At 40.5% G+C, this 26,332-nt stretch overlaps 1 protein-coding gene across 3 annotated transcripts in view; it reads left to right on the top strand.

Moving 5' to 3' along the window:
- Positions 1-26,332, top strand: part of AP2B1 (adaptor related protein complex 2 subunit beta 1) — a 131,101-nt gene that overhangs the window by 80,337 nt on the left and 24,432 nt on the right. For 2 of the 3 annotated variants that reach the window (XM_074188910.1, XM_074188909.1), the window contains exons 15-18: positions 3,934-3,975; positions 4,908-5,054; positions 6,811-6,956; positions 9,893-10,022. In XM_074188910.1, the coding sequence (XP_074045011.1) occupies positions 3,934-3,975; positions 4,908-5,054; positions 6,811-6,956; positions 9,893-10,022 (465 nt within the window). The remainder of the gene's footprint in view (positions 1-3,933; positions 3,976-4,907; positions 5,055-6,810; positions 6,957-9,892; positions 10,023-26,332) is intronic. The other variant, XM_074188911.1, reaches the window with a different exon arrangement.

The raw sequence follows: 26,332 nt of genomic DNA, 5'->3' as shown, positions 1-26,332 counted from the left end.
CAATGGCTGCTAGAAGTTGGTCCTGAAGTAGGTTTGTGGCTGTTTCAGCTCCCAGCTTTCTTCTCAGAAACGAAGAATTTAACTAGGAGATGACATCCTTCCCATGGAGAAAGTGGGCAGTTGTATCAGCAAAGCTAATTAAAGGCTGGACAAAAGGGTGTCTCTTGAGTGTCTCTGCCTTAGCTGTGTGCAGCTTGCTGACCAAGCGTGACCCAGTGTGGTTGCTCAGCTTTGTTACGCTATTGTGGTCAGAGGCCCAGCATAGCCAGGTATGAACAAGTCTTAAAAAAGGGATTGGGGGGGGGGGTTGGAAGGGAGCAGTTTGGTATTTCATTGCACAGAGCATCTGGCTGGGAAAGGAAGACTTGTCCTTCTGAGTTCAGATCTGATTGTGACACTTTGTAGTTGTGTGAGCCCTGGAGTCACTCTGCCCTGTTTGCCTCCAATGAGCTGGAGAAGGAAATGGCAAACCAGTCTGGGATCTTTGCCAAGAAAACCCCAAATGGGGTCACATAGCATCAGATAAAACTGAAAAAATGACTTGAGTATGAGTTGGGAGGGCAGGAATGGACCTGAGATTTCATTGATCTAGAGAACTTCTATTATATAAGTTCCCTTTGTCAGGGTGCTTCTGTAGTAAAGAATTGCTCCAGGAATTAAACCTTGGTTGGGTAGGGGCACCCTTGGTATCTGGAAGAGGTGGATCTCAAATCAAGTCCTCTGGGCTTTTAGTACTCCCCATTATGTTATTCTGCTTTTTGTTTTTGGTGCATTTGGGAAGTCAGCAGAAAATGAGGGGGGTGAGTTTTTTTAGAAGAGCAGAGTGAGGTAGTGGCAATATGAATCCTTGTTCCTTGGGGAACCAAGAGCATTCTTTCATCTTGTGAAAAAGGCAATGTAGTAACATATGGAAATTGTTTTAAGTTATTTCATGTGCTGCAAAAATATGAACTTTTTTTTTTTACAGTAACAAAGCTTGAGATCTTAGTTGGGCTTTATCAGCTAAATCAAGCAAAATAAAACAATGATTGGAATTGCTCTTTAGTGACTTTGTTTTACAGCTAATATTGAAAAATAGCATGGAAGGAGAATATATTTAATCTTCCTCCAGCTGAGATATTAACATTAATACTCAAGGATAAAAAGACCAAAACCTTGAAAATGAAAGTGTGGGTGCTCTTCTTCCATATAACTAAGAACCATCAGAAGAACCCAGAGAACCTTTGCTCATAATTAATAAGCCTGCTTGCCCTCAAATGTTTTTTTTCCTTATCCTTGAATACCAGAGCTGTAGAGAATTCTGTTATCTTCCAGAGTTATGCTGTTTTAACCTATGGGTGCCATGATAATAATATGGATAAATGAGACAGAATTTTTCTGAATCTCATGACTTTTGGTCTGATCTTTTCTCTTCCATTAGGGCTTTGTTTTGCTCTCAACTGCCATAGACGTCTTTTATGTAGTAGTGAAAAAAACTGGAAAAAGAATTCTTTGTCCAGAGATATGACCAACAGTGAACTCCACCAGTTTTTAGAACTGCTAAATGCTTCTGTTACCTTATGGGAAAATATTACTTGATTAATTTGATTCATCTGTTTGCCAGAAAAAATGAAGACTCATTAGAAGGAATAAAATTCTCCATGTCTCTCTAGAGTGAGCATCATTGACAATTTAAGTTTTCTCCACCTTAGTCATCATTGTTACAATAATAGACTTTGATCGTTATTGAGATGCACTTTCCACATGAAAGACATTTAATACCTTTCATCATTTGACCCTTTTGAATCTTTTTTTCTTTCATTATCTCTCTCAGGTAACCTATTCTTTCCAAACAGAACTATTATTTCTCAAACCAGCCCTGAGATTATCCTCTTCCATACTTTGAGTTTACAATATTCCTTTTTCCTCGAAATCCCCTTTTTTTCTTTCCTTTTTCAAAGTCTTCTAGACTCATTCAAGAATCTATGTCCATATGTAATCTTTCCTGGTCCCCAAGCTAAAATCAATTTTTCCCTCTTTGCGATTCCAATTTGTGCATTTGTTTTATTTACCATCTCTTATTTAAGCACATGCATCCTACCCCTAATACCCACTGAGTAGAATAAGGACTAAGATATTTTAGAAAATGTTGAATTAATGGAATTCCATGTTTTCCAGGAAATTTATATTAAATGAGGTAGGTGTTATTGCAGAACCTGAAAAAAGTACTATATGAAAATCTTTTCCATTTCTCCTCACTTATTTTCTCCTTTGAGTTTCTTGTCATTTATGATTCGAGTATGTGATTTTGAATTCTTACACCGAAAGGGTTTTTTAAGTCTGTAACTGGAATTTTTGCCTCTATATTTAATGTTGAACTTGCCTATAAAATAAAGGTCATAGCTTGTGGCAACCATGAACATAGAAATCAGATGTCATGGGGAAAACCATTAACTAGCACATATTGGTTTTAAATTCTATGGTCCACCCCTCAGGTGAAGTTCTGAAGTGTCTTCTGTAAGGTGCAGGGGACACACAAAGTAAGTTTTCATAGGATGGTGATCCCCCCCTTCACCACTGTTGTTCTATAGAAAATGTTGAATGTGCTGTTCCCTATGGGGAGAGGTTTGCATTTGTCAATCAGGAGCCCAGGACAAGGTCCTTGGATATTTCTGTGGATATTGTAATTGATCTCCCAGATTTGGATCACAGCCCATCCATGGCTCTGTGGTTCTTGTCCCTGGGCTTCCCTCACTGTTCTATGATGATCTATCCAACACAAAGGAGCCTCTCCTCTCAGGCCTTTGGTATTTATTTCATTCATGGAAGTGTAAACAACTCTTGAATTGTCCATTTTTTGTTCTTACCTACCTCCTTTCTACTGGAGATGGAAGCATATAAATCTTGGGAGATAGTAACCTACCTAGTAGAAAACATTTTTTTAAGGGATGATTTTATAAAAAAAGATGGATTTTTAGTTGGTTTTTTTGCATGCTGTTCTATTAGAGCCAACTCAGACTTTTATCATAGCTCACTTTTTTCATAAGACATTTATCATGTCTCAGAGTAGGAAATGAGTGAAAGGCTAATGAATGAGTCAGTATCTTGACAGTTTCTTTAGTCCTTTCAAAGCACAGCATTTCAGAGCTGAAAGGAAATTTAGAAGTCTTCTGTGGGAGATCTCCTTATTTTACAGATGAGAAAAAAGAAGCCTAGGACATTTTCATGATTTTCTCAGGTTCACAATCTGGTTATTTAGCAGCAAGAGCAGAACTCTAGTTCAGCTTTCCAGTTATTTAACTTCCTGTCAAAAGAGCCATCCCTAGTGGATTCTCTTCCCAGAAGAATTTAAAAGGGAACAGTAGGTAGAGTTGTGAAGCCAGGGTCCACAGGTGGTATGTTTTCTTCCTGTCTCAACAATTTTCTCTTAGAATTTTGCAAAGTTTTAAACCCCATTTCTTGATTTGTGACTCCTGGCATAGATCTGAAAATGCAATTTTGATTTTTATTTATGCCTCCTTTGCTTATTTTTTTTTAATCAATTAAAGGACTGTTCAGAAACGTCAGAGAGCAGGTGGCGTAGATGCTGGGGAATATTAATTTTTATTTTTTAAAAGAACATTTAGAGCATATCGGTGTTTGGGGACAGGATTTCTTGAGCTTTTGCAAACTCTTCTAAATCCTATTTGAATTTGTCTAAGCACTGCTGTGGAAAGATTGGATCTGAAGTATCCTTGAAAGATCTCAGCTCCATCTTCCTTCAAATGGTTTCTCTTAGATGTCCTTTCGAGGACATGATAACCTAGCTCTTCTTTGTCTCAGAGGAAACAAGTTATTAGGCAGCATGTATTCCCCAACTACTTGGGAGTCCAAACTGCAAATTCTGTTCTGGCTTCTAGTATGTAGCTAAATGAACTCTACCTTTCTCTCCTCTCTCTCCTTTCTCTCTTTCAGCTTGGCAGTGACCTTGGCGGGGGCATTGGAGGAAGTCCGGCAGTAAGTGCCATCAATTTTTTTCACAGTGGGAAAATAGTGTCCCTTCCCTACCCTGATTTAATATAACCTTTTTTTGTCCATTCATTCTCTCAAGGTAGCCATTGCTGCTGTCATACATTGTATGTGCAGACGACGGCGGCAGTGTTAGAAGAGTAGCAGAGTAGCAGAGAGAAGGTCATTTTGAGTTGTCACAGTGGTTCACCACTCTCTGTTAGGCTCCATCCTCAGGCCTTGGAGCGCTGGTCTCTTCAGGAATTTCTCTGGTTTCCTCTCATTAAAAGTTAAAAAGAAATTGAAGCTCCCATCTTGGTTAGGAAATGCTCTTCTGCCCTGGTGTCATCTAGCATGAAATTGAGAGAGTGATCTGGACTCTGTAAGAGGGAAAGGTACCTAAGAGAATGTGTTTGAGAGAAAATAACCACCTTTCTGGGGGAGGGACCCTCCCCCCAATGTTTATTCTTGGAATGGGAGAGCAAGGCATGACTAAAGAGATGGGCAGACCCTCCTAGTGGAAATGGAGCTGCTGCCCCTTCCAACAATCAGTTCCTTCCCCTCCTATTTTATAATTCCCAGAGGCCTTTTGCAAAGAATCATGGAAGCTAAAATTGGAAAGAAAAAAAACAATCTTAGGTCCCTGTGTCCTCATTCTGTACTTTTGTGCTCTCTCTCAAAAATAGCCTAGAGCGTGCGTTCCTGTGAAAGTGAAGCCCTTTTGGCAACAAAGCTTGTTTGGTATTGAAAAGAGAGTGTGTGGCTTAGTCTCTCCCGGTTGCTGGGATTGCTTTGTTTCACTGAATGCTTCCTTAGTACCTGTCAGTTAATGCTCAAGTGCCTTCAGTGTCCATTGGCCCTGAGCCATGACTAGATATGTTTGCATAATGACTTTCTTTTCCCCTTCTTCTTGACTTAAATTGTTTTTTTTTCCCCCATAGGTGGGCCAATCCTTCATTCCATCTTCTGTGCCTGCAACTTTTGCCCCTTCACCTACTCCTGCTGTGGTTAGCAGTGGACTTAATGACCTCTTTGAACTCTCCACTGGGATAGGCCTGGCACCTGGAGGGTTTGTGGCTCCCAAAGCTGTAAGTCAAGAGAGCATCATAGTGGGACCTTCGAAGTGGATAGTGTTTGGGTTCCTTGGGATTTTGCTGTTAGTCCTGACTTGGAGTGTTTCTTAAGCCTGGGACTTTTGTTCCCTTGCTCCAAGAGGCAGGAGGAGATAGCAGCACTCAAAACTCACTTACCAGAGAGGACTGGTAATTCTAACACATTAACTTTTGTTTATAATTGGTCCAAGGGGTTTAAAAGCTTAAGAAAGTGAACTCTTTTCCTATAAACATATAGTATCATTCAGTCTGTATACCCTGATGTCTAATTCTGTTTTTTAAATCTCTTTTGATACTGTTTAGTAGAATAAACATTTTTTAAATATACCAAGATATCATGCTACTTTCTGACTCTGTCATCAATTATGAGGACTTTAGAGAGGTCCTTGGATTTCATCTAATTTGATCATTTTATTTTACTGATGAGAAGATTTAGAACCAGAGGAATCATGACTTGCCCATGTTGTATGGATAGTTAGTGAAAGGTCTACCACTTTAACCCTGACCTCTGACTCCCAGTCTGGTTGCACCATCTTCTTCCTCTTAGTCTTATAATAACATTTATAACAGAATATATTTTTCAGTTCTCTGTCATTTGTAAAATGGATTTATTTTTGGACATACATAGGAGGTATGTAAATTCTGTCAGACTTACTAAGTAAAATGTCTTTAAGGATTGATCTAGTTATGGACTGTTGTCAGAGGTCCAGTTTAATTAATTTTGAAGAGACTCATCACCAGGTGAGCAGTGATGATTTTTTTAATTTACTATAGTATCTCTTAAAAACTCTTGACTATATGCTAGAATGAAATTGCGCTGGGCATAGGGACTGCAGAATTATAGGTCCTTTTTGTTAGAAAACATTAAATGTTAGTGGAATGTGAAAAATAAGACCATGTTATTTTGGAGAAGCTCCTTTTTGGGTTAAGATCCCTTCAAAATCTAGGAGTATATCACCAGGCCAGAGCTCCTAGTCTGACTAAGCTTGACATACTTCAGTGTCTTCTGGGGAACCATGTAATTTTATTTCTTATTGAATTGTTTGCTCATTTATCAGGTTCCTTACAGAGGAACTCAGGTTGTCCTTTCTAGAAAATCTGTTCATTACATTCAGTTTGCTGTGTTGATTATTCTTTTTACAAAGTTGTTCTAGTATAATTTAACTGGGAGCAGGCTGTCAAGTTGACCCTGGATAAATGAGATTTACCAAGGGCCTTGCCTAACTTTAGAATTATAAAACCTTCCAGAATATATAATATTCCCTTAGGAAGTTAGGACAAAGAATATGAAATATGATCAATTTTAGAGTCATTGTAGTTTGGGGCAAGATTAGTGAAATGTTTTGCATAAAACTCAGATGCCTGAAGAAGGTGAGAAAAATTCTGAGAATTCTATTATGGCAGTTAGCATTTACTTTCAATTACTACTCAATTACTTCTCCTGGCAGGACCTGCCTGAAATTCCTCGTTTCCCTTATTTGTTCTTTCTACTAAAGGTACAAAAAAAGCAGTGACCAGGTTAAGTCAAGGGAGAAGGGAATCCCTGAATAATTAAGGATGAACTCTGATGGCTAATTAGAACAGCTGGCACTGCAGAAGCTTTTGTTTTGCTCCTGCAGCAAACTTCCTGAGGGGGCATTTAGCTTTATATTCTTTCCTGTGAAATCCGAATGATGGCTTGTTACCTCTCGAGACAGTGCCTGGTCCAAATGGCTTTTATGCTGCCTTTCAGGTTTGGCTCCCTGCAGTGAAAGCAAAAGGTTTGGAGATTTCCGGAACATTCACTCATCGGCAGGGCCACATCTACATGGACATGAACTTCACCAACAAAGCATTGCAGCACATGACAGATTTTGCTATTCAGTTTAACAAGAACAGGTAAGAAGCCTAAGCCACTCAGCTTGACCTTAGCTTGGATGTTGTCTCATGCTCAAGCAGAGAATGGAGCCTTACATCTTGGGAAATCTGTCCTCTTGGTGGGCTCTGGACTCAGGATGAGGTGCAGATCATCTTTAGCTCAGCAGCTCTCCGTGTATGTGATGGTTGTATGTGATGGTTCACCCATCATTTGGAAGCATGAAACAAATACCTACTCCAGGAGACAACACTTTTCTGACTAGAAATTCTAGAGAACGTGTACTCTTTATTTCTAAATAATGTTTTTGTTTTTTTACATCACTCTTATTCCCTCAATATTTTCTCCTTTCCCTACCTTATCAAAGACTCTTCCCTTGTAAGAGATTGACACAGTTGGGAAAAACAAATATAAGACAAAACATGTTTCCCTTTCACTCCTATGAAGTCGTGATTATGTACTGCAGTGATTACAGTTCTGAAGGCATTCATTGTTGCTTTTCTTTTTGCTTGCCAAGGTCATTGTTAAAATTCTGTTTCTTTCTATATTAGTTCATGTAAGTTGTCTCTGATTTTTCCAAAAAAATCTGCTATGAAGATTTTGCTATATATGAAACCTTTCTTAGAGTATATTTTTTGATGAACTATCACCTGAAAGTGGTTTTTGCCTTTCTTTGTATGCTCACTGCTTTTGTTGTTCAATTGTGTCTGATTCTTTGTGTTTTTTGATTGAACTAATAATAGTCTCCCAAGATTGAACTTTCACTAAGGAATAACATTTGCATAGATGGCACTTTATGGCACCTCTCCAAACCCCATAATAGCTTGTTCCTGAAGATCCAGGCCCAAGGGTACCATTACAGAATGACTGACTTTTAGAATTACTATTTTTTTACCTAGCAAGAAACCCAGAAGGAAGAGGTAAAAGGCACCATGCTTAAGAGTTCTGAAGCAGGGGTGGCTAGGTGGCGTAGTGGATAAAGCACTGGCCTTGGAGTCAGGAGTACCTGGGTTCAAATCTGGTCTTGGGCAAGCCACTTAACCCCATTTGCCTTGCAAAAAAACTACTAAAAAATAAAAAAAACTATTGGTTTTCTTTTTAAATCACCTCATTTCCCAACATATCCCTTTACGTTCCCCCATATAACAAGCCATCCTTTGTAACAAAGGATAAAAAAAGAAAGGGGGAGGAAATGTTCTAGCTTGTAGATGTCACTTGTTTGTGAGTCTTTTATTTGTAATTATGAAAGATTGAACTCTACTTATTAAATAGAAGTAATTGACTCTTGGCTCTTCAGATCTATTGGTGTTAGCCAAGAGGCTACTTCTGAAATTTGGGCTTATATCATCAATCATTTAATTCACATTTGCAAATGTTTTCACCTTCTGGAATATTTTTTGATTTGGCACATCAGAAACCATCCATGTTTCTGGCTGGCTTGTACTTTCTTCTTCCCTGCCCAGGGAGCTGTCCAGGAAATTTCTCCTGAAGGTACAGTATGTATCAGAAAATAATATGTTGCAGGCAGAAGACATGTTCTAGTGAAAGAGTCACAGCTTTGATGGCATAGGGAGTTTTCTTTCATTTCTGCTGGTTCTGGGGTTAGAATCCCAGGTGGATCACCTTGTAACCTAGCGAGTCATCAGGGAGAGCTTCCCGTTCTTGACTCAGGGTTGTTGATGAAGAAAAAAGACTTGTCCAATTGAGGGATAGATTTTTTATGGAAGTTACTTAGTTGTTCCATCTTAGTAAAGTAGTTGTATTCTTGCCTTTGTTTCTAAGACTAAAACATGAAAATGGGTAGGTCTGGTGGGGGGCGGGGTACAAGGGACTGGACTTGGATTAGGAGACCTGGGTTCAAATTCAGTCTCTCAGATACTGGTTAGCTGTGTGATCCTGGGCAAATTGCTGAACTGAAACTCTGTGCCTCAGTTTTTCTCATCTGCATTAGTGCGATAATAATGGCACCTTCCTTCCAAAGTTGTGAGGACAAAATAAAACAGTATTCTTAAATGCTTTGCAAACATTAATGCTGTATGTAAGTGCTGTGGTGATGATGTCTTAATTGGGTGAAACAGAAACCCTACATCAAATTGCCCATTTCCTGATCTCTTTTTGCAAAATCCTTTTTAGTTATGGCTGTCCATTGGACTAAAGAAGTGGAGCTTTTTTTAAAAAAAAACCCATCAACTTTTTTGTCAGTTTCTTCCCACCTTTTTCACTGTCATATCCTCACTCAAGAAAACTAACCACATGGTATGTGCTGCCTGTTATAGTCTTGATTGACCAAATTTAGTCTCAGTTTCCTTTTAGTCATTTAGAATCCATAAGCTAATCAGCTCTATTTTGCTTAGATTGGCTGTTTCCCCTTGAGTCATTGGACAATCTGTGAATACAAAAGAATAGGAATAACAAATGAAGAATTTATTCTTTGGTTGCAATGTGGTCACTGTGACCCAACAAAATCATTCTTCTTTTGCCTTGTCTTGAAGGAAATAATGTCTTCTCCTTCTTTAAAGATGACTTTTAAGAGTCATAGGATAATAAACTTAGAACAGGATGTGATTTTGAATGGAAAAACTGTAGGAAAGAAGCTTGATTGTGAAGCAACAGGAGTAAAGGGGGCTTAGAGAAGCTCTGGATAGAGGACCATTGTTATTGTTGATTCATGTTATATGTTGATATGGCTAGTTAGAATCTAGGTCTCTTGACTCCTGTTATTCCTCCTATTATCCAAGATTATGCTTATTGAATAAGAGAGCCTTGAGAGTACCAAAGTTGCTGTTGGTTAAGTCCTTGCTAGTTTTATTTTTATTTTTATCTTTTTATTTTTTTAGGTTTTTGCAAGGCAATGGGGTGAAGTGGCTTGCCCAAGGCCACACAGCTAGGTAATCATTAAGTGTCTGAGGCTGGATTTCCTTGCTACTTTTAAATTTCTTTGATTTCTTTTCTCTCTTAGCTTTGGTGTTATCCCTAGTACTCCTTTGGCCATTCACACTCCGCTGATGCCAAATCAGAGCATTGACGTATCCCTTCCCCTCAATACCTTGGGTCCAGTTATGAAGATGGAACCTCTCAATAACCTACAGGTAAGAAAGCCTTCTTCCTCAAGCAATAAAAGATGACAGTTGTCATGTTGTTCTCTTTTTCATGGATCTGGATGGGTCTGCCATTGGCATTGGAAGGTCCTTCCTATAATTGATGTTAGACTAGATCCTGATACAAGGTTAGAAATAGTCCTGTGTGGAGTTGTGGATTTCTTTATTCAAGTGCTTGGGCATGGGGGACCACAGCTCCTGGGTTCTCATTATGATATTAATGGAAGAAAATTAAGACATAGTACATTGATATTGGAAGACGATTGATGATTCTCATTGCACATTATTCCCCTTCATGCTATTTATGCTTTCTCCTCATCTTTGCTTGTTTAAATATTTATTTTCCTTCAAGATTCAGTATGTGATGTGCCCCTTGCAGAAAGCCTTCCTGACCAACCCACTATTCCTCCACTACTGCCAATATTCTCTTCCTTCTCAGACTCTCCTTGGTCATGCTCTGCTTTGTGTTATCTGGGTGATATGATATGGAATCTCCTGGTAGATGTTTTGAGCAGAGGCTGTTGTATTTCTTCCCCCATCTCTCATTTTTGTTTCCTCCAGAACAATGGCCATCACATATTAAGCACTTAGTAAATGAATGTTCAAATTGCATTGGAACAAGTTGAGTCTGTTAACCACCACCACTGGAGTTGGTAGCAATGAGAGTTTGCAGCATTGACTCCCTGTATACTCCATACAGCATCCTCAGGGAACCTTTCAAGGTAGCTGTCTGCTTTGAGGACCCACCATGCAGCTTCAAAACTATTTGGTCTCAATCTTCTTATTTCCTCTCAGATCTGAAATGTAATTTTCAAATCTGTGTATATTCACATAATTATTAATCAAGGGGTGCAAGTTTTTAAGTGTTTAATAACTGAAGGTTTGCTAGGTTTGGCAAAGGAAAACTTATATGCTTGTGTGTTAGTGACTTCGCTAGCTAGCAAGTACTTTTAGACCACGTTAAGAAAGAGTCTGTAAGATTTTAATGATTTTACAAAAGGATCTGATTGGTGATGTTGGTAGTGGCAGGCAGATGTTTTCTCTTTTGAGGATAAATCTGGGAGAAAGTCTGTCTTCTGCTATTGCAGATGAAAAAAATAGCCTCCAGAAAAAATTTTTCCCAAAAGGAAAGGAACTCTCCTCTGGGATTACACAACTCTTTGTTTTCATGCCTACTTCTTCCAGTGAAGGTTTCATTAAGCAGCTATTGAAATGTGGCAAGGAGGCCTAGACTGGTCATAGCGAAGTCTGGGAGACCTTGTGGCCTCTGTCTAAGGAACAGTTGCTTAATCTGATGTAGGACTTTTGGAGAAAACTAAAAGTCTAAGAGTTTCCAGTTTGTCTTAAGTCTTACTTCCTCAGGTTCCTCACCTAGGATCTCCTCTTCCTGTCCCCTGAAGCAGCTTTAGACATCTTCTCTTCCCCTCTTCCTGCCTCTTTTTTCTTCATCTCCCCTTGCTGACCTTCCACTTTGTAATATTGTCTAATGCAGGTTGAACATGTCTTAATTAAGACCTTAATTTTCTACACACTTTCTATAGAGAAGAATTGTGAACTACTTGAGTTTCTTTTTTCCAGTGATTCCTAGGTATGTCTTAAGTCAAATCAAGAAGCATTTATTAGGTAATTAATGCAAGTCAAGGACTCTTCTCAGCTCTGAGAACACAGGGCAAGGCAAGAAACCAGCAACCTTGCTGTCCAGGAGCATGCATGGTAAAGGGGGCACAACATGCAGACAGCTGTGTCCTGACAAGCTCTACACAGAAAAAATGGAGATGTTCAGCCAAGGGAAGGTGCCCTGCATTCAAAGAACCAGGAAAAGAGAGGGAAGGATTTTATTTGGCATGGCCAAGGGCAGTGGAAATGCCCAGATCCAGGAGTTGGTGTTTGTAATGAAGGGTCAAGAAAGGAGGTCAGTGTGCTGATAGAGTACAGGATTGGGGGAGATAGTCATGAATGACTTTGAATGCCAAAGAGAATTTTCTGTTTGATCCTGGAAGTGACAAGGAGAAGTGGAGTGTAGGTGATGTAGTCAGACCTGATATAGGAAGACCATTGGAGCTGTGTGGAGGATAAACCCAAGTAGACATAATATCTGAGGCAGAGAGGTCAAGAGAGGTCAACCCCCACACTGCCAAGGCTTGTGGCAATGGGGGTCTGCACTGGAGTGATGGAAGGGTCAGAGCAGAGAAGGGGCATCAGCTGGCCTTGGCAACAACTTGGATATGAGAGGTGAGTGAGATGCAGGGAGTCTCCTGGGTTGTGAGTATGAAGGACTGAGAGGATGGTGATATCCTCAACAGGAATAGGAAAGTGAAGTAGAGGAGTTAGATGACAAGGTCACTGCTGTCTTTAAGGGGAGAGAAGGAATAAAGGAGAGGCACAGATGATAGATGTTCTCAGTGGATAAGCAGAACAACACAAACAATCTTTACATCTGTGTATGTTGGTCCCTGGGGATCTCTGTGCCCTTCCAGTTCTTTGTCCCACACTGTCAATTTTCTCTTTCTCTGCTTCTGTTACTTTGGTGTGTCTCCCTCGATTTCTGACAGGCTCCATCTTTGTCTGTTTCTCGTTCCCTCAATGTTATTCATGTTTCCCCAATTCTGCCTCACCCTTCCTCAAATTACTTTTGATTTCTTCATAGACAAAAAGGCATTGATGTGGATTCATTAAAATAGATCTTTAGATAAATATCTCTTTCTCCCTTGTATTTGTGTTTTGTTTTGTTTTTTTTTGTCTTTTCCTTCAAGGGGCTAGGGAGAGTGGGAAGGAGAAGCCCTTGTTGAGAACCTGCTATGGAAGGACAGGCCTCTTAGCTTGTATTTCACAGTAGACAGACTGCTTGAGAGCAATAGGTGGTAGCAGTGGATAAGGAGAGTTTGCATAAGCTCTTGACTCTGCTGCCTCCCCATCCCAGGCTTCAAGCAGAGACTTGGATGGAAGGAGTCTCCTGCTTGTATTGTCTTCTGTGGGAGGAGCTAATAGCAAATTCTTCATCCTACTGCAGTAGAGAGACAGATGATTTTGTTCTTCTCAAGTTGAAATTCATTTTCCAACCAAAAAAAATATGGTTGCACATGGTGACCTAAGTTTTTTAAGTACATTTGTAGTCCTCAAATGTTTTATGGGTTAAATTGAGATTGTTCTCATGGGTAAATACATTGCTAATTTTTGAACAATTTAACATTGCTTTTTGATCATCCTTTTACATAAATTGGAGGCTGGATTATAGCTATATTTTCTGTAGTGACTTATATTGATAAAATTGATTGTTTGCCTGTTCTGTAGACCACAGGACTGTGTCCCTCAGAGCACAAACTTTGGGTCAGATGGCCTGAGCTCAGGCTCAGGTTTTGCTACTGACTTGTGTGACTTTGAACTTGTCAAGTATTCTCTCAGAGCCTCTGTTTCCTCCTCAGTAAACTGTGGATAAAACACTATCTCTGCCTTTTTTAGAGTTTTTGAGAGGATGGGATGAGATAATGGATGTGAAAACTCAGATGCTCTGTGATGGTGAGTCAGGCAGGGATATCATTATGTCGCATGCTGTGCAGAATCCAGGAATTTGGGCCTCTGTCTTGGTCCTGATTTCCACACCTCTGACTGTTCTGCATCACAATCATTGTCAGAAAGTTTCATGTGCTGCAGAATGATTTTTCTGACTTCAGAGTGAGTGATCCAAAGGGCTCCTTGTTGGCACCTGCTCTTGAAAAGTGGATTTGCAGGTTAGTCTGTGGTGCAGCTCTCTGAGTTTCTTTGGAAAGTCAAGAGGTTTTATGAACTTGGAGGTGCCAAGTGAGATGCCATCAGCTTTCACTTTCCCTAAAGGAAGGACTCTGAGCTGCCAATGCAATGCAAATTTGGAGACAGCTTCTTGTTGGATCCACCAACTTTCTAGATGAGTGAGGAAGCCATCTGAAGACACCGGAACTGTTTAAGAGAGCTGCTGAAATGACATTTAGAGAAAACCCGTCATTTCCATACCCACTCACAAGATCTGTTTGCCCCTTCACTAATGGCCTCATTGCCAGTAGTAGTTGGGTGTCTCTTCTTAGCCAGGAGAGTAATCATTTTGAGCTAAGATAGTGTGAGTCACGATAGTAGTTTGGCTCAGGTTGGGAGAAACAGCACAATATTACTCTGCAGCCAGAATTGGCTCTTACTCTGATGAGAGCGATTTCTTATGAGGTCCTTCAGCACAGGATCCTAAAGGAATTCTCCAGTGCACATCTGCTCCATCCTCTGGAAAACTTAACACATATTTCATACTTTCTGCAACCTGGATTTGGGAGTGGAAAACAAACAAGCCCTCAGACCTCTGAGGATAGGACAAATTCTCTTTCTTAAAAATTCAAAGAAGGGGCGGCTAGGTGGCGTAGTGGATAAAGCACTGGCCCTGGAGTCAGGAGTACCTGGGTTCAAATCTGGTCTCAGACACTTAATAATTACCTAGCTGTGTGGCCTTGGGCAAGCCACTTAACCCCATTTGCCTTGCAAAAACCTTAAAATAAAAGAAAAAAAACTTCAAAGAAGCAGGTTCTGGGACAAATGCTTTAGGAACACAACAGAAACAGGAGCAGCCAGGTTGCACAGTGGATAGAGCACCAGCCCTGGTGTCAGGAGAACCTGAGTTCAAATCCAGCCTCAGACACATAATGCTTGCCTAGCTATGTGACCTTGGGCAAGTCACTGAACCCCATTGCCTTAAATAAAAAAAAAACAAAAAAAGCAAATGACTGATGCCTTTTGTTTTTCCTATTATGTTTATTTCTGATATTACCTCTCTCTTTCCACCCCCTAGTGAATCATCTCTAGTAAGAAATATTCAGAAAGAATGAGCAAAGAAAACAACAAAACTTAGTTCACTTCCCTATGGATCTGTAAATGAATATATCAAATAGAAAACAAGAAGTTAAATGTTTACATAAAATTATCCCCTGAAAAAAAGATGAACTTGTGATACTAGGATGACTTTTTATAAATACTGAAAATTACAGGAAATCCCTAATTCTCCATTTATGGCTAACTTTGAATGAGTGATGCTATCTCCAGTTTGTGGATTATCCACACTTATAGCTAGGGCATTTGGCTATTCCTTTCAGCATCTCCCAGCAGAAATGAGATCAGAAGTTCATTAAACTTTTCTTAGTATGTTAGCAACCCTGATGAATGAATGAATGAATGAATGAATGAATGAATGAATGAAATGAGCATATATTGCTGAATGCAGTATCTGCTCACATTGTGGTGGGGAAATGACTGCCCAGGAAGGTCACTTTGATCTAAAAAATACTGAGATGATGGGAGTGGATTGAGAGGGGAGTAGATGACCACACCACAGAAAGTAGTATGACATAGTTGGTTTGGTCATGTTTTTTTCAGGGTTTCAAAACTGGAGATGAGGAAAAGGGTGTGGGGAGTGGGAAGGAGGGCTCCAGAAAAGAGGGAATGAAATGAACTTTTCCAGAAATAGTGTTCCAGGAAATGCACTTGTCAGTAAGGAGAGCCAGGCCCTAGCACAGACTCCTTCATGACACGGTCACTGGCAGGAGGTTGAGAAGGTTGGGGAGAAGCATAGGCATCCTGAGAGGAAGGAGGGAAGGGAAGCATGATTAAGGAAAATGGAAGAGGAGGAGATGGAAACAGATGACCAAAATGAGACAGTGAAAACTCATGTGGGTTTTGGTCAGCCAGAATGCCTCACGTCGAAGAAGAGAATCCAGTCTTGACAATAACTTTTTTATAGAATGATGATAGGAGTTGAACTGACTAAACATTTACACAGAGGTAATTTGTAGTAGTTGAGCTACCTCACTTTAGAGTCTAGATCTCCTTTAAAACGGATAAGGTATGTTCATTGAGCCATAATAAAAAAATGTCAACACTTAGTAATTCTGAATCTAATACTTTCTTTAGGAGACCTTGGCCACTACTGAAGGTAACTGCAAAAAGATCTATGTTTAACATAGGGCTGCAGTGGATAGAGCCACTGGCCCTGGATTCAGGAAGACAGGATTTCAAATCTAGCCTCAGACACATGCCACTTACTAGCTTTGTGACCTTGGGCAAGTCACTTATCCCTGATTGCCTCACACCTGGGACCCTCTCCAGGTATACTGGACCCAGATGGCTCTGGAAGAGAAAGTGAGACTGGTGACTTAGCATAGCCCCCCCTCCCTCAAATCCAATTCAAGTGCTTGTCATGGCATCAATTCCCTTATGTCATGCTCTTCTTCGAAAATGAAGGACAAGCATTATTATGTTTAGCATGGTTATAAATGTAGAGCCTATATTAGATTGCTTTCAGTTGGGGGAGAGAATGGAGGGAGAAAGAAAAATGTAAAACTTAAAAACCTTGCAAAAAAAAAGGATTGATTAAAAACTACCATTGCATGATTTGGAAAAAAATTAAATTAAAAAAAGTTTTTGTGAATGCAAACAACTATTAATTTGTTCCTGTGTTTGACTCTAAGATACAGAGACAAGGAATGAAGAAAAGAGGAAAAACCTTATTCTCAAGGAATATCCATTCTTTTTAGAGAGATAAAATTTACAGATACATATATACAAAAAATAAAAATGATAAATACAGTGGAGGGGGAAGAAATGGGCAGGAAGGCAGTCTGTCAGTTGGGAGAAGTCATGAAGGAGGAAATGAAAGATTCTTCAGCATGGAAGTGTGGGATGTGGGGCATTGTCAATGCTGAGGGATTGAATTAGTATGGGAGAATGGAGGACTGTGGGTGAAGATCCTTAAGAATGCCAGTTGCACTAGTCTGCAGGAAGGAGACCAGGTTGTGAGGGCTTCAAAACAAGAGCTGTTCTTTCATCCAAGAAGCAAAGGGGAGTCGCTAGACTTTACTGATTAGGAGAGTTAGCAGAATCAGATCTGTACATGAGAAGATGACTGTGGCAGCTTCATAAAATAAAATGCAAGGCTTGCTCCCCTCCCTCCCCCACCCCTAACAGGGACCCTCATAACTTTTTGCGCATATATATATATATATATATATATATATGTAATATCTCCAAAAGAAAATTGACTATTCAGATACTACAAAAACCTTTAAAATAGTGTATTTTTTCTCTGACTCAGTTGACCTTGTTTTAATTCCATCAGCATTGATTGCTAAGAAACATTGCCTCCCTATACTTTGTCAACCTTGCCACCTGCAAGTGCTTCTTTCTCCTTAATGAAGATCATTGACTTTGAAGGACGTGAGATTGGGGAGCCCTAGGTCAATGAGCTGCCTATGCCAGCTTCTAGGCTGTGGGGGGGTCTTCCTGAAGATTCCAGTGGGCTCTGGATGTGCTCTATGTCCAGGAGACTGTGGAAGAAGGCTGTGCCAAGCACCTTGCACTGGCAGCTTTGGTGAGAGGCCTGAGGGCAAGAAGGTCAGAATTTCTTAATCACTTCTTGCTTTTATTGCAAATCATTATTTAGTGACCATTAACCAGCTGATCCTCCTGTAATAGCAAACATTTAAGATCTTAAAAGAAAGTTAGAGACCAGGTAAAAAGAACCATAAAAATGAAACTGAAGACTTTGTCATCCTAGTAACCAAGCTTGGACTTGGAAATGGACCATCTTCCTTCATGTCAGAGGCATGGCAGAGGCAAGGATTGTGGATATGGAATTGTCAAAGTTGAGTAGTGTTTGGTTTTGCTTTTCCTTTAAAGTCTCTGTTAAAAGGAAAGACTATATAGGGTAGAGGGAGAGGAAAGGATTCAGAAATGCCCATGATACAAAAACAAAAGGCATCCATTTAAAACCCATGAGTTAGAGGGCAGAAATGGTTCTAATGCCTTCTTTAACACAAGTTGGGAGTTGTGTGAGGATCTCTTACAGCCTGAGTTTATAGCATGAAATAATTGGTTTTGTTTCTTGAAGGAAAAACAGGTTGCCCTGAAATGACCACAGAGAGCACTGTCTGCCCATCCTGTTGAGACTTGTCGTTAGTCTAGGTCAATCTGGATGTCATGCTGGCTTAATAAAGGAACCTGTGAACAGAGAGCCTTCATTAGGATTTCTGTCCCCTGCAACTCCTACACTACCATCTTAGCCTGTGAGAGTGTCAGAGTCGCAGATGGTCACAGGCTCTGGTATTTCATGTCTTGCATATGTCCATTCTCACTCCAGAGGATTACAACTGAGACTCTTGTGCCAGAAGAATGATTAAATGCTTCCCAGCAGAAGATCTTTTCAGCAGCAGATGCCAAACTGCTTTGCTTTACCAGACCTGTTGAGTTTGTATTATATGGGCCTGGTAAGATCAGCAGCTTAAAGGTACCTACTTGACCTCCTGTAGCTGCCTATATGGGTTTGAAGAGCTTCCTAGTATAGGGGTTCCATGCCTATAGGTAGGGTCTACTCTTGGGAACCAAACCTGCACTCCCAGGATAATTGGCTAACCAAACCTGAAATCCCAGGCAGGGCTTAAAGTTGGGATAATACCAAGTATCTCTGGCAGATCCATTAACAGTTGGTATGTAATGGAGATATGTAATGGCACAGGCGCAGGAGGACTTGAGTTCAAATGTGATTTTAGACACTTATTAGATATGTGACCCTGAGCAAGTCACCTAACCCTGATTGTTCCCTCTACACCCACCCACCCCCAGCCCCACAAAAGGCGAAAAAATTTGAGTCTTTGTTGCTTTACAGAAGAGATAGCTGCCTTCTAAGAGTTTGCCTTCACACCAGATGACCTATATACAGTCATCCCAGCAATGCCGAGTATTTTGTTTTTTTCCCCCCTCCAGATACTTATGTTTCACAACATAAAGTTTAATTTCTTCAGGAAAATGTGCATCATCTCCATCTCTAACCAGGGAGGAGGAGGAGGAGGAGAAGAGATGATTCCTTTTAGGTTTTTCAGGACCATGGTTAATGACAGTTACTCAGCATAGCTTTCTTTGAGTGTTCTTCCATTTACATTGTGAGTGAGGAGTGTGTATGTGTATTGGGCTTATTCTGCTTTTCATTGACTCATACCAGTTTTTCCATGTTTCTCTGATTTCCCTATTTGTTTTTTCTTAGGGCCCACTAATGTTATATTAAATTCAGTCATTGTCCAATTGATGGGCATTCATTTTATTTCCAATTTTTTGCTACCATGAAAAACATAGCTTAAATATTTTTGTGTATCCGGAGCATTTTTGACATCTCTTAGTCACTCTCCATCCCTGGTGGCTGTGGTGCTGTGTCTTCTCCTCCTCCACTACCTTTCCTCTCACTGTGTTCTTAACTCTACACTCTGATCTCTGACTTCATCATTTAACTCAAATTGCTTCCAGCTTAATGATTTTTCAAAATGAATGTTGTGGTGATACTTTGCTTTGTGGTCACATGGGAGTCAGATTGGAATTTCACATTGGTAGGAAAATTGACTATAGTATAAATGGAAAGACTTTTGTTAGATTAGCTCTTCCCCATGAGGTCATAGGAAGAATGATTCAGAGCAGATGTTCAGGGACCAGACTTGACCCCTGGGTTACTCTCCTGTCAGTTGTCTCATCCCCACTTAGTGAGTGAGGAACCTCTCCCTCCCACCCTCGTGGAGAAGAACGGCTGCCCCAGGGAGTCAGCATCAGTGCCAGTCTTCACCCCCACCCCCACCCTAGACTTCTGCTCATGTGAAGTATTGTGTAACTTGATTGAGGAGAAGAGAAGACTCTGGTCATTGTGCAGACACATGAATGAGACACATAGGATTGACTTTTGGCCTGATGTTCAGATGGTCAGTAATACTTTACCAGCCATTTACATTTTAGACAGGAAGTTCATCTGCTCTCATTACCAAGATATTTACATTCTATTAGGAAATTTTTTCCAAGAAAGAGGAGTAAATGAATTTCTGCTCATTCTGGACTTCTTTGTCTCCCATTCTTTCCATCTACTAGATTTCATTGAGCCCTGGTCATCGTCTCCATCCTTGGGCTATATCTTCAACCAGCCCTTCTCTAACCCCCACACACTGATCTTAGAGGGGTAATCAAAATACTCTTTACTCCCACTGCTCCTCCCAGAGCCTACCTTCACCATACATTCAGTACCATCTACTCTAAGGTTCACAGAGTCAGCTTTATATCCAGACCTGATTATTGTGGTTGTTGTGTTGCTGGGCCTTGGATCATTCTCCCTCCTTGTGCCTCAGTGTCTTCCTCTTTTCCCTAAGTCTTTACTTCTTAAATCCCAAGACCTACTCAGTCAATCGATAAACATTTATTAAGAACCTCCAAGGTGGCCAGTCACTACTCCTTCACTATTTCCATCACTCATAAGGATAGTTACCCACTGTTTTTCACCATTACCCACAAGTGTTCCACTTCCTTAATTATATACTCTCCCTTTCTTCTTTCTGACTGTGGTTTCCAGTTATTCCTTCTCTTTTGTGTCTCAACCTATTCTTTTCCTTCAGTGAGATCTCCATTCCCTTATATGCCTCAGTTCTTTCTCAGGCTATTGCTGCTACTCTGATTTTACTTCCTTACCAGTCTTTGGATTATTTCCACCACTCATTCTCAGATGATGCTGTATAGAGGTAGAGAAAATCATAAAGTTGTGCTGATTGAGTATATTATCAATTCATATTGTTCAACTTCAGATGGATGCTCTGTGCAGCAAGGCAGTTTTTTTTCTTCCTTAATTGATTCCTGATCTAATTTCCCTCTCAAGATTTTCAGACTTTTCCTTCCTCAAACTGCTTCCTCCACCTCCATCTCCTGCCTCTCTTCCAGCTGATTGCTTGATTAAGAAAACCAAGACTTTTTTTCTCTCAGAATGTAAACTCCTTGAGGGCAGAAACTTTTTTCCTTATTTTCTGTAGTCCAATAAAAAAAAAATTGTTTTTCTCTCTTATTATGAAGCTAACCATCAACAAACACAAACATTTCAAGACACCAAGAACAGGAAAGGATTTCATATGAAACAATTTCTGTTAGTTGTATTTTTTAAGTCTGGGAATGATCCCTTAGCAAAAAGGGTTGTCTACAGCAGGAAATGGCAAAAAGCACTTGAAAGGAGAGTATCACCCTAACTGTGGTCACAGTGGCAGCGTGTTTCTTCATTGAAAACTGTTGTCTTAGTAAAGAGTGGACAGTCATAACATCTTTCACTAAATTTTCTCTCATCACCTTGGGAGAAAGAACCATTATTCTTCTGAAGCATTGTAGAAAGGATTGAAATGATTCTCCTCCTGAAGATCTAGCTCCCCCCTGCTTCCATCTTGCCTTCTGCCTTGGGACACATCCACCCCTCTGTCCTTAGTCACTACTTTTATTATTCTGGTTGTGGAATCAGATCATCATTACCGTTGCTTCCACAGAAGGCATGCCAGTCAGCTGTCAGCCCACTGTCCTAGTGACTGCCCTTCCCTGGTTCCCCCTGTCTCCTGTGTGGTGTCTCCCTTGTTAGAATCTAAGATCTTTGAGGGCCTTCCCTTTCTCTATTTTCCCAGTGCTTTGAACTATCCCTGTTAAATGCTTACATACTTCTTCACACTTCTACTCATGGTCTAAGTCGTGTGAGGGCAGCTATGTGATTCAGTGGAGAGAGCACTGGCCTTGGAGTCAGGACAGGAATTCAAATCCAGCCTCAGACACTAGCCGTGTAACCCTGGGCCTATCCTTGCCTTACCTCCAGGGTCTCATCTGCAGTCATCCTGATCCATATCTGGCCACTGGACCCAGATAGTTCTGGAGGAGAAAGTGAGATTTGTGACCTAGCACAACCCCCCCCCCCCCCAATTCATTTCTGTACTTATCAGGGCCTTACCTCCCAGATATCAAGTTGTCTTTGATGAGATAAACAACATCATTGTATGAAAACTTCAAAAGGCTGGAGCTGGGGAATTAGGAAGAAAATGTTGAGAGGTATGCTTACTCTGGCATTTTAAAGCTGCCCTGAGGACTTGATTCTCCTCGTTTCAGAGAAGCTTCAGATGAACACAGGTGTGCCCACAATTGCTCTAGAGAAATTTGCTTAGTGACATGGAGTTGTTTCTTTTATTAGGAGTGGAGGGAGGTTGTCAGTTTTTTCCAGATGGAGCATTTGGTTCTCCCCAGTTCTTTTGGACAGAGTCCGTTCCTGACTTCCCTGGTAGGAGGCAATTGTGCCATCCAGGATCCCTTATTAGTTCAGACCTGAAGGAAACAGGTGCAGGATACACAAGAAGGATGTGAAAGTCTGACCTGGGAAATACCTTGGAATTGGATTTTACAGTTAAATCAAGATTATCATGTAATGACCTATTGGCATTGATTCTGGTTAATTCGAAGTGTCTTGATGACCTGTTCCTCTATTTGTGTGGACCTGGCAGCACTTGCGGGCTCCTGTTGTTTGGATGGAACTTGCCCTAGTTTTGCTGCTGGACAATGTGGGTCATCTTGGAGAGGGATCAGAATACTTCTAGGGTAAATAGGTTTGGTCAGGAAGAGCAGGCAGGATGGTTAAAAGTAGATCATTTATGGCCTTTTAATTGTGGCTTCCAGTGAAAGATGTTATTTCTGTTAGATCCCAGCTGTCTTCCATCACACAATTGCAATTGGTTCTGACAAAAGCTCTGCCACCCACCCAGACCCAGGAGCATTGATGAGACTCTCTGAGACTTAAATTCCATTCAGTTCTTTTGTTTCAGAGACTGAAGGCTGACCAGTATTGGTGTCCACTCTTGGTTTGGATCAGCTTGTAACTACTTTTACCAAAAGTTCATTCGGGAAAACCATTTTTCTTGGAAACTAAGAAAAGGCCATGGGTGACCCAACATAGATAATAATAGAGTGGAGTCATCATTGGCAGAGGAAAGGCTGCCATCACTGGCCAGGGCTCCTTTGAGTTACCTACAGTCAGGGTGACTCGATCGGCAAGGCTCAGCCGGGTTCAGACCGAGTTCATCCCCTTCCTATTTATAGACTCTAGTGTGCATCGGGACGCGATTCGCATATTAATTTAGCCTGTTCCTCTCCTACTGTGCTGTGATGAAGAGGCTGCCGCCTTTGAAGCCTCCCATCCTAGAGAATGGAGCTAATTGCCAGTTACACAGCCAGGCTGACAGGCTGCTCTTTCCTGAACAGCTACTGCAAGTGATGTTTAAAAAGTCATTATTATCAAGGATGGGTAGTGAGTTTTTCCAGTTGTAAAGTGCTTTATAATCATATTTACTTGTTAGCCTTTAATGCATCCCTGGGAGGTCCGTTAGTGTGGACAGAGCAGTGTAGACCAGGGCCTGGTACCTATGTGCCAGGGTGGGGGGGCACATAGCAGAGCTATCCTTGTATCAAATCAAGTGGGGATGGTCTTAGACTGTGCCCATGGAACGAACATGTCTTCCTTCCCATATTCCCTGATTCTTGTCTCCTTTCTTTTTCAGTCCTGTTCACAAACTTTGGTAAGTAGGAAAGAATCAATGAAATTAGGGTAAGAACCAACCAGATGTTGTTCATTCATTCAGTAAGCTTCTGTTATCAGCAGAGCTCTGTACTAGATATTAGAAGAGCTATAAGAACTTGAGATGATTCACCTCTGACCTGTAGTCTTTTAATCTAATAGGGAGTTTAGACATAATGATAAATAACCACAATATAGTATATTATGGCAAATATGCATGAGCAAATTGCTGAATAGTGCAGTGAGAAGCTTGAAAAAAGAAAATTGTGACCAGTCAGGATCAGGAAGGTTTTCTATAAGAAATGTAATTTAATTCAAGTTTTAAAATGGTGAACACTAGGTAATGCAAAGGGAAAGGTTGAACAAAGGTATGGATGTGTGATGAAAGGAGAACAGATTGTCTAGAAGATGGTAATATGAAAAGTCTAGAAAAGTGCGCTGGCATGTTGGTGGGACTGGGAATGACTGATTGGTCCAACCTGTTCTCAAAAGCAATTGTCAGTTATGCATTAGAAAATTATTCAAAGTGTCTCTTTGACCTAGCTATTCCATTGCTAAGCTTTATGCCTCAAATAAAGAGGAAAAGCTTCCATAGTCACAGAATGTTTATTGAACAAAAGGGGATGCTCATTAATTGTGGGAAATGACTGAAAAACTGGGGAATACTGTTAAACCATAAGAAATAGGAGGGGGAAGAAATGTAAACATTTGATGCTGTAATGTAAAACTGAGCAATTCTAAAGGCCTGGAGAACTGATCGATGAAATGATTCCCCATAATTCCAAAAGATCAATAAAGAAGGGCTACACTCACTTGTGACTAACAGTGGCTTAATAGGTGCATTTGGATGTGACCAATATGTTTTTTTCTTGATTGCATTTGTATGATATAAGGTCCTCTTCCCTCCCTCCTGTCCTTTTTTTCTTTTCCTTCCTGTCTTCCTCCCTTACACCCTTCTTTATTCCTTCCTTTGCAGGAAAGTAGAAGGGGGGAAAATCCTAAGTGCTGGATTATTAAAAATAGCCAATAAACATTTGTTAAGCACCCACTGTATGCTCAGCCCTCTAAGCATAGAGAAAAGAAAAAGACTGGTCCTGATTTCCTAGGAGCTCTCAATCTGGGCAGAAGGCAAGTGAGCAAATATACATAAAAAATTATATACAGAATAAATAGGAAATAAATCAAAGAGAGAAGATGCTAGAGTGAAGAGAGGCTTGGAAAGAGTTCCTATAGAAAAGGAGATTTTAGTTAGGATTCAAACGAAGCCTAGAGGAGGAGATGATGAGGGAGAAGCTCAGTTGTGGGGGACAGTCAGAGGGGAGAGTGGTGTAACAAGAACACCAAAGTGGCAGTGGAGTGTAGAGGGCCTCCAGTGCTAGCGAGAAGAATGTGAGTGGAGGGCACAGGGCATTTGCAGGAGTCTTGAGGAGGGATAGTGATGTCTGTCCTTCATTCTCAAAGAAGACCATGACATCAAGGAAGTGAGGCCATGACAAGCACTTGAATTGGATTTGAGTGGGGGGGAGGGAGAGGGGGGCTGTCACCAACCTCACTTTCTCCTCTAGTATCATCTGGGTCCAGTGGTCAGATAGGAATCAGGACAACTGGAGAGGGCCCTGAACTCGAGGCTTGCCCAAGGTCACTCTACTAGCACATGAAGCGTTTCTGAGGCTGGATTCGAATTCCCATCCTCTGACTCCAAGAGTAAGGGCCAAGGGTTGTAGATGCTCAGAAGAACTAGCAGTGTCGAATTTCTGCTGTGATGGGAGGAGGAACCTCAAAGCTTAGTCACCAGTGTCGAAAGCTTCTTGAGAGATAGGGGATGAGACTAAAGATATGAAGACTTAATTATGAAGACATGAATAGTGGGAGTGGGGAGGGTCTAGGAATAACATAGGATAACAATCTTATCTGCCCAAACTCAAACTTGTTTTCAAGATTTATGTACTCACAAGGTTTTTTAATGTAATGAAATTTTATTCTTCACTGAATAGAGCGATTTAAAGACCTCTTTCCCATAAACAGTAATAACTGGCATTATATTGTGTTTTAAGTTTTGCAGACCTCTTTATGTAATTCTTATTTGATTCATAGTCTTCTGTGAAAAGTTCTTTTGAAAAATATTTTTCCCAGACATGACTAGAGCTTGGTTTTTTGGTACTAGTTAATACAATGAGTTTCAGCAAAAGAGAACTTGAAGACTGTTTTTGTAAAGCAGGGAGAAATCTGTACTGCCCTAATTTAAGGTTAGAGTGATTTGCTGAAAGTGGCAAGACTCTTTTCTCACTGACTCAAGCATAGACACTCAATAATTGGCTGTGAGCTGTCTTCCCACCAAGCTTTTTCCTTCATTTCTTTGTCAGTTGACATAAAGTTGGAGATTTCTAGTATTCCCCAGGATAGTATGCATCGTCTTGTCATTGTTCTTTTACTCGAGGGCCATCTGCCCAACTGCCTCTTTTGATTTCCTTGAGGAAATTAGTCACGTTAGTGGAGCAAAGAGCAGAAGACATTTTGTTCAATAAGTCAATAAACATTTGTGAGGCCGCTATCAAGTAGAGGTTTGACAAGCTAACATAAAGCAGCACAGTCTACATTGTTAAATACATAGATTTTTAGAAAAGGTTTTTTAAGTGTCTTTTGTTTCTATTTACTTGACTATCTGTAGCATCCCCACCACCTATAGATGAGGAAAAGCAGTTCAACAAAAGCAACCAACACAGGAACTGTCACTAACTTCTCTGCCCATTACACACTTGTAATCTCTCCCAGTCTACCCAGAAGATTTGTATTTGGTCTGAGCTAACATACCATTGTGTTTTCATCATTGTGTATATTAGTCTTCAGGTTCTTTTTCTTTATTCTGATTTAGTTCATATATCTGAGATTCTCTAAATTTCTCATTTAACAT

The sequence above is a fragment of the Macrotis lagotis genome, chromosome 5 (assembly GCF_037893015.1).
Source record: "Macrotis lagotis isolate mMagLag1 chromosome 5, bilby.v1.9.chrom.fasta, whole genome shotgun sequence".
In the NCBI taxonomy this organism is placed as follows: Eukaryota; Metazoa; Chordata; class Mammalia; order Peramelemorphia; family Peramelidae; genus Macrotis; species Macrotis lagotis.
The sequence above is the reverse complement of the archived record's forward strand: the minus strand, read 5'-3'. Positions and strand labels throughout refer to the sequence as shown.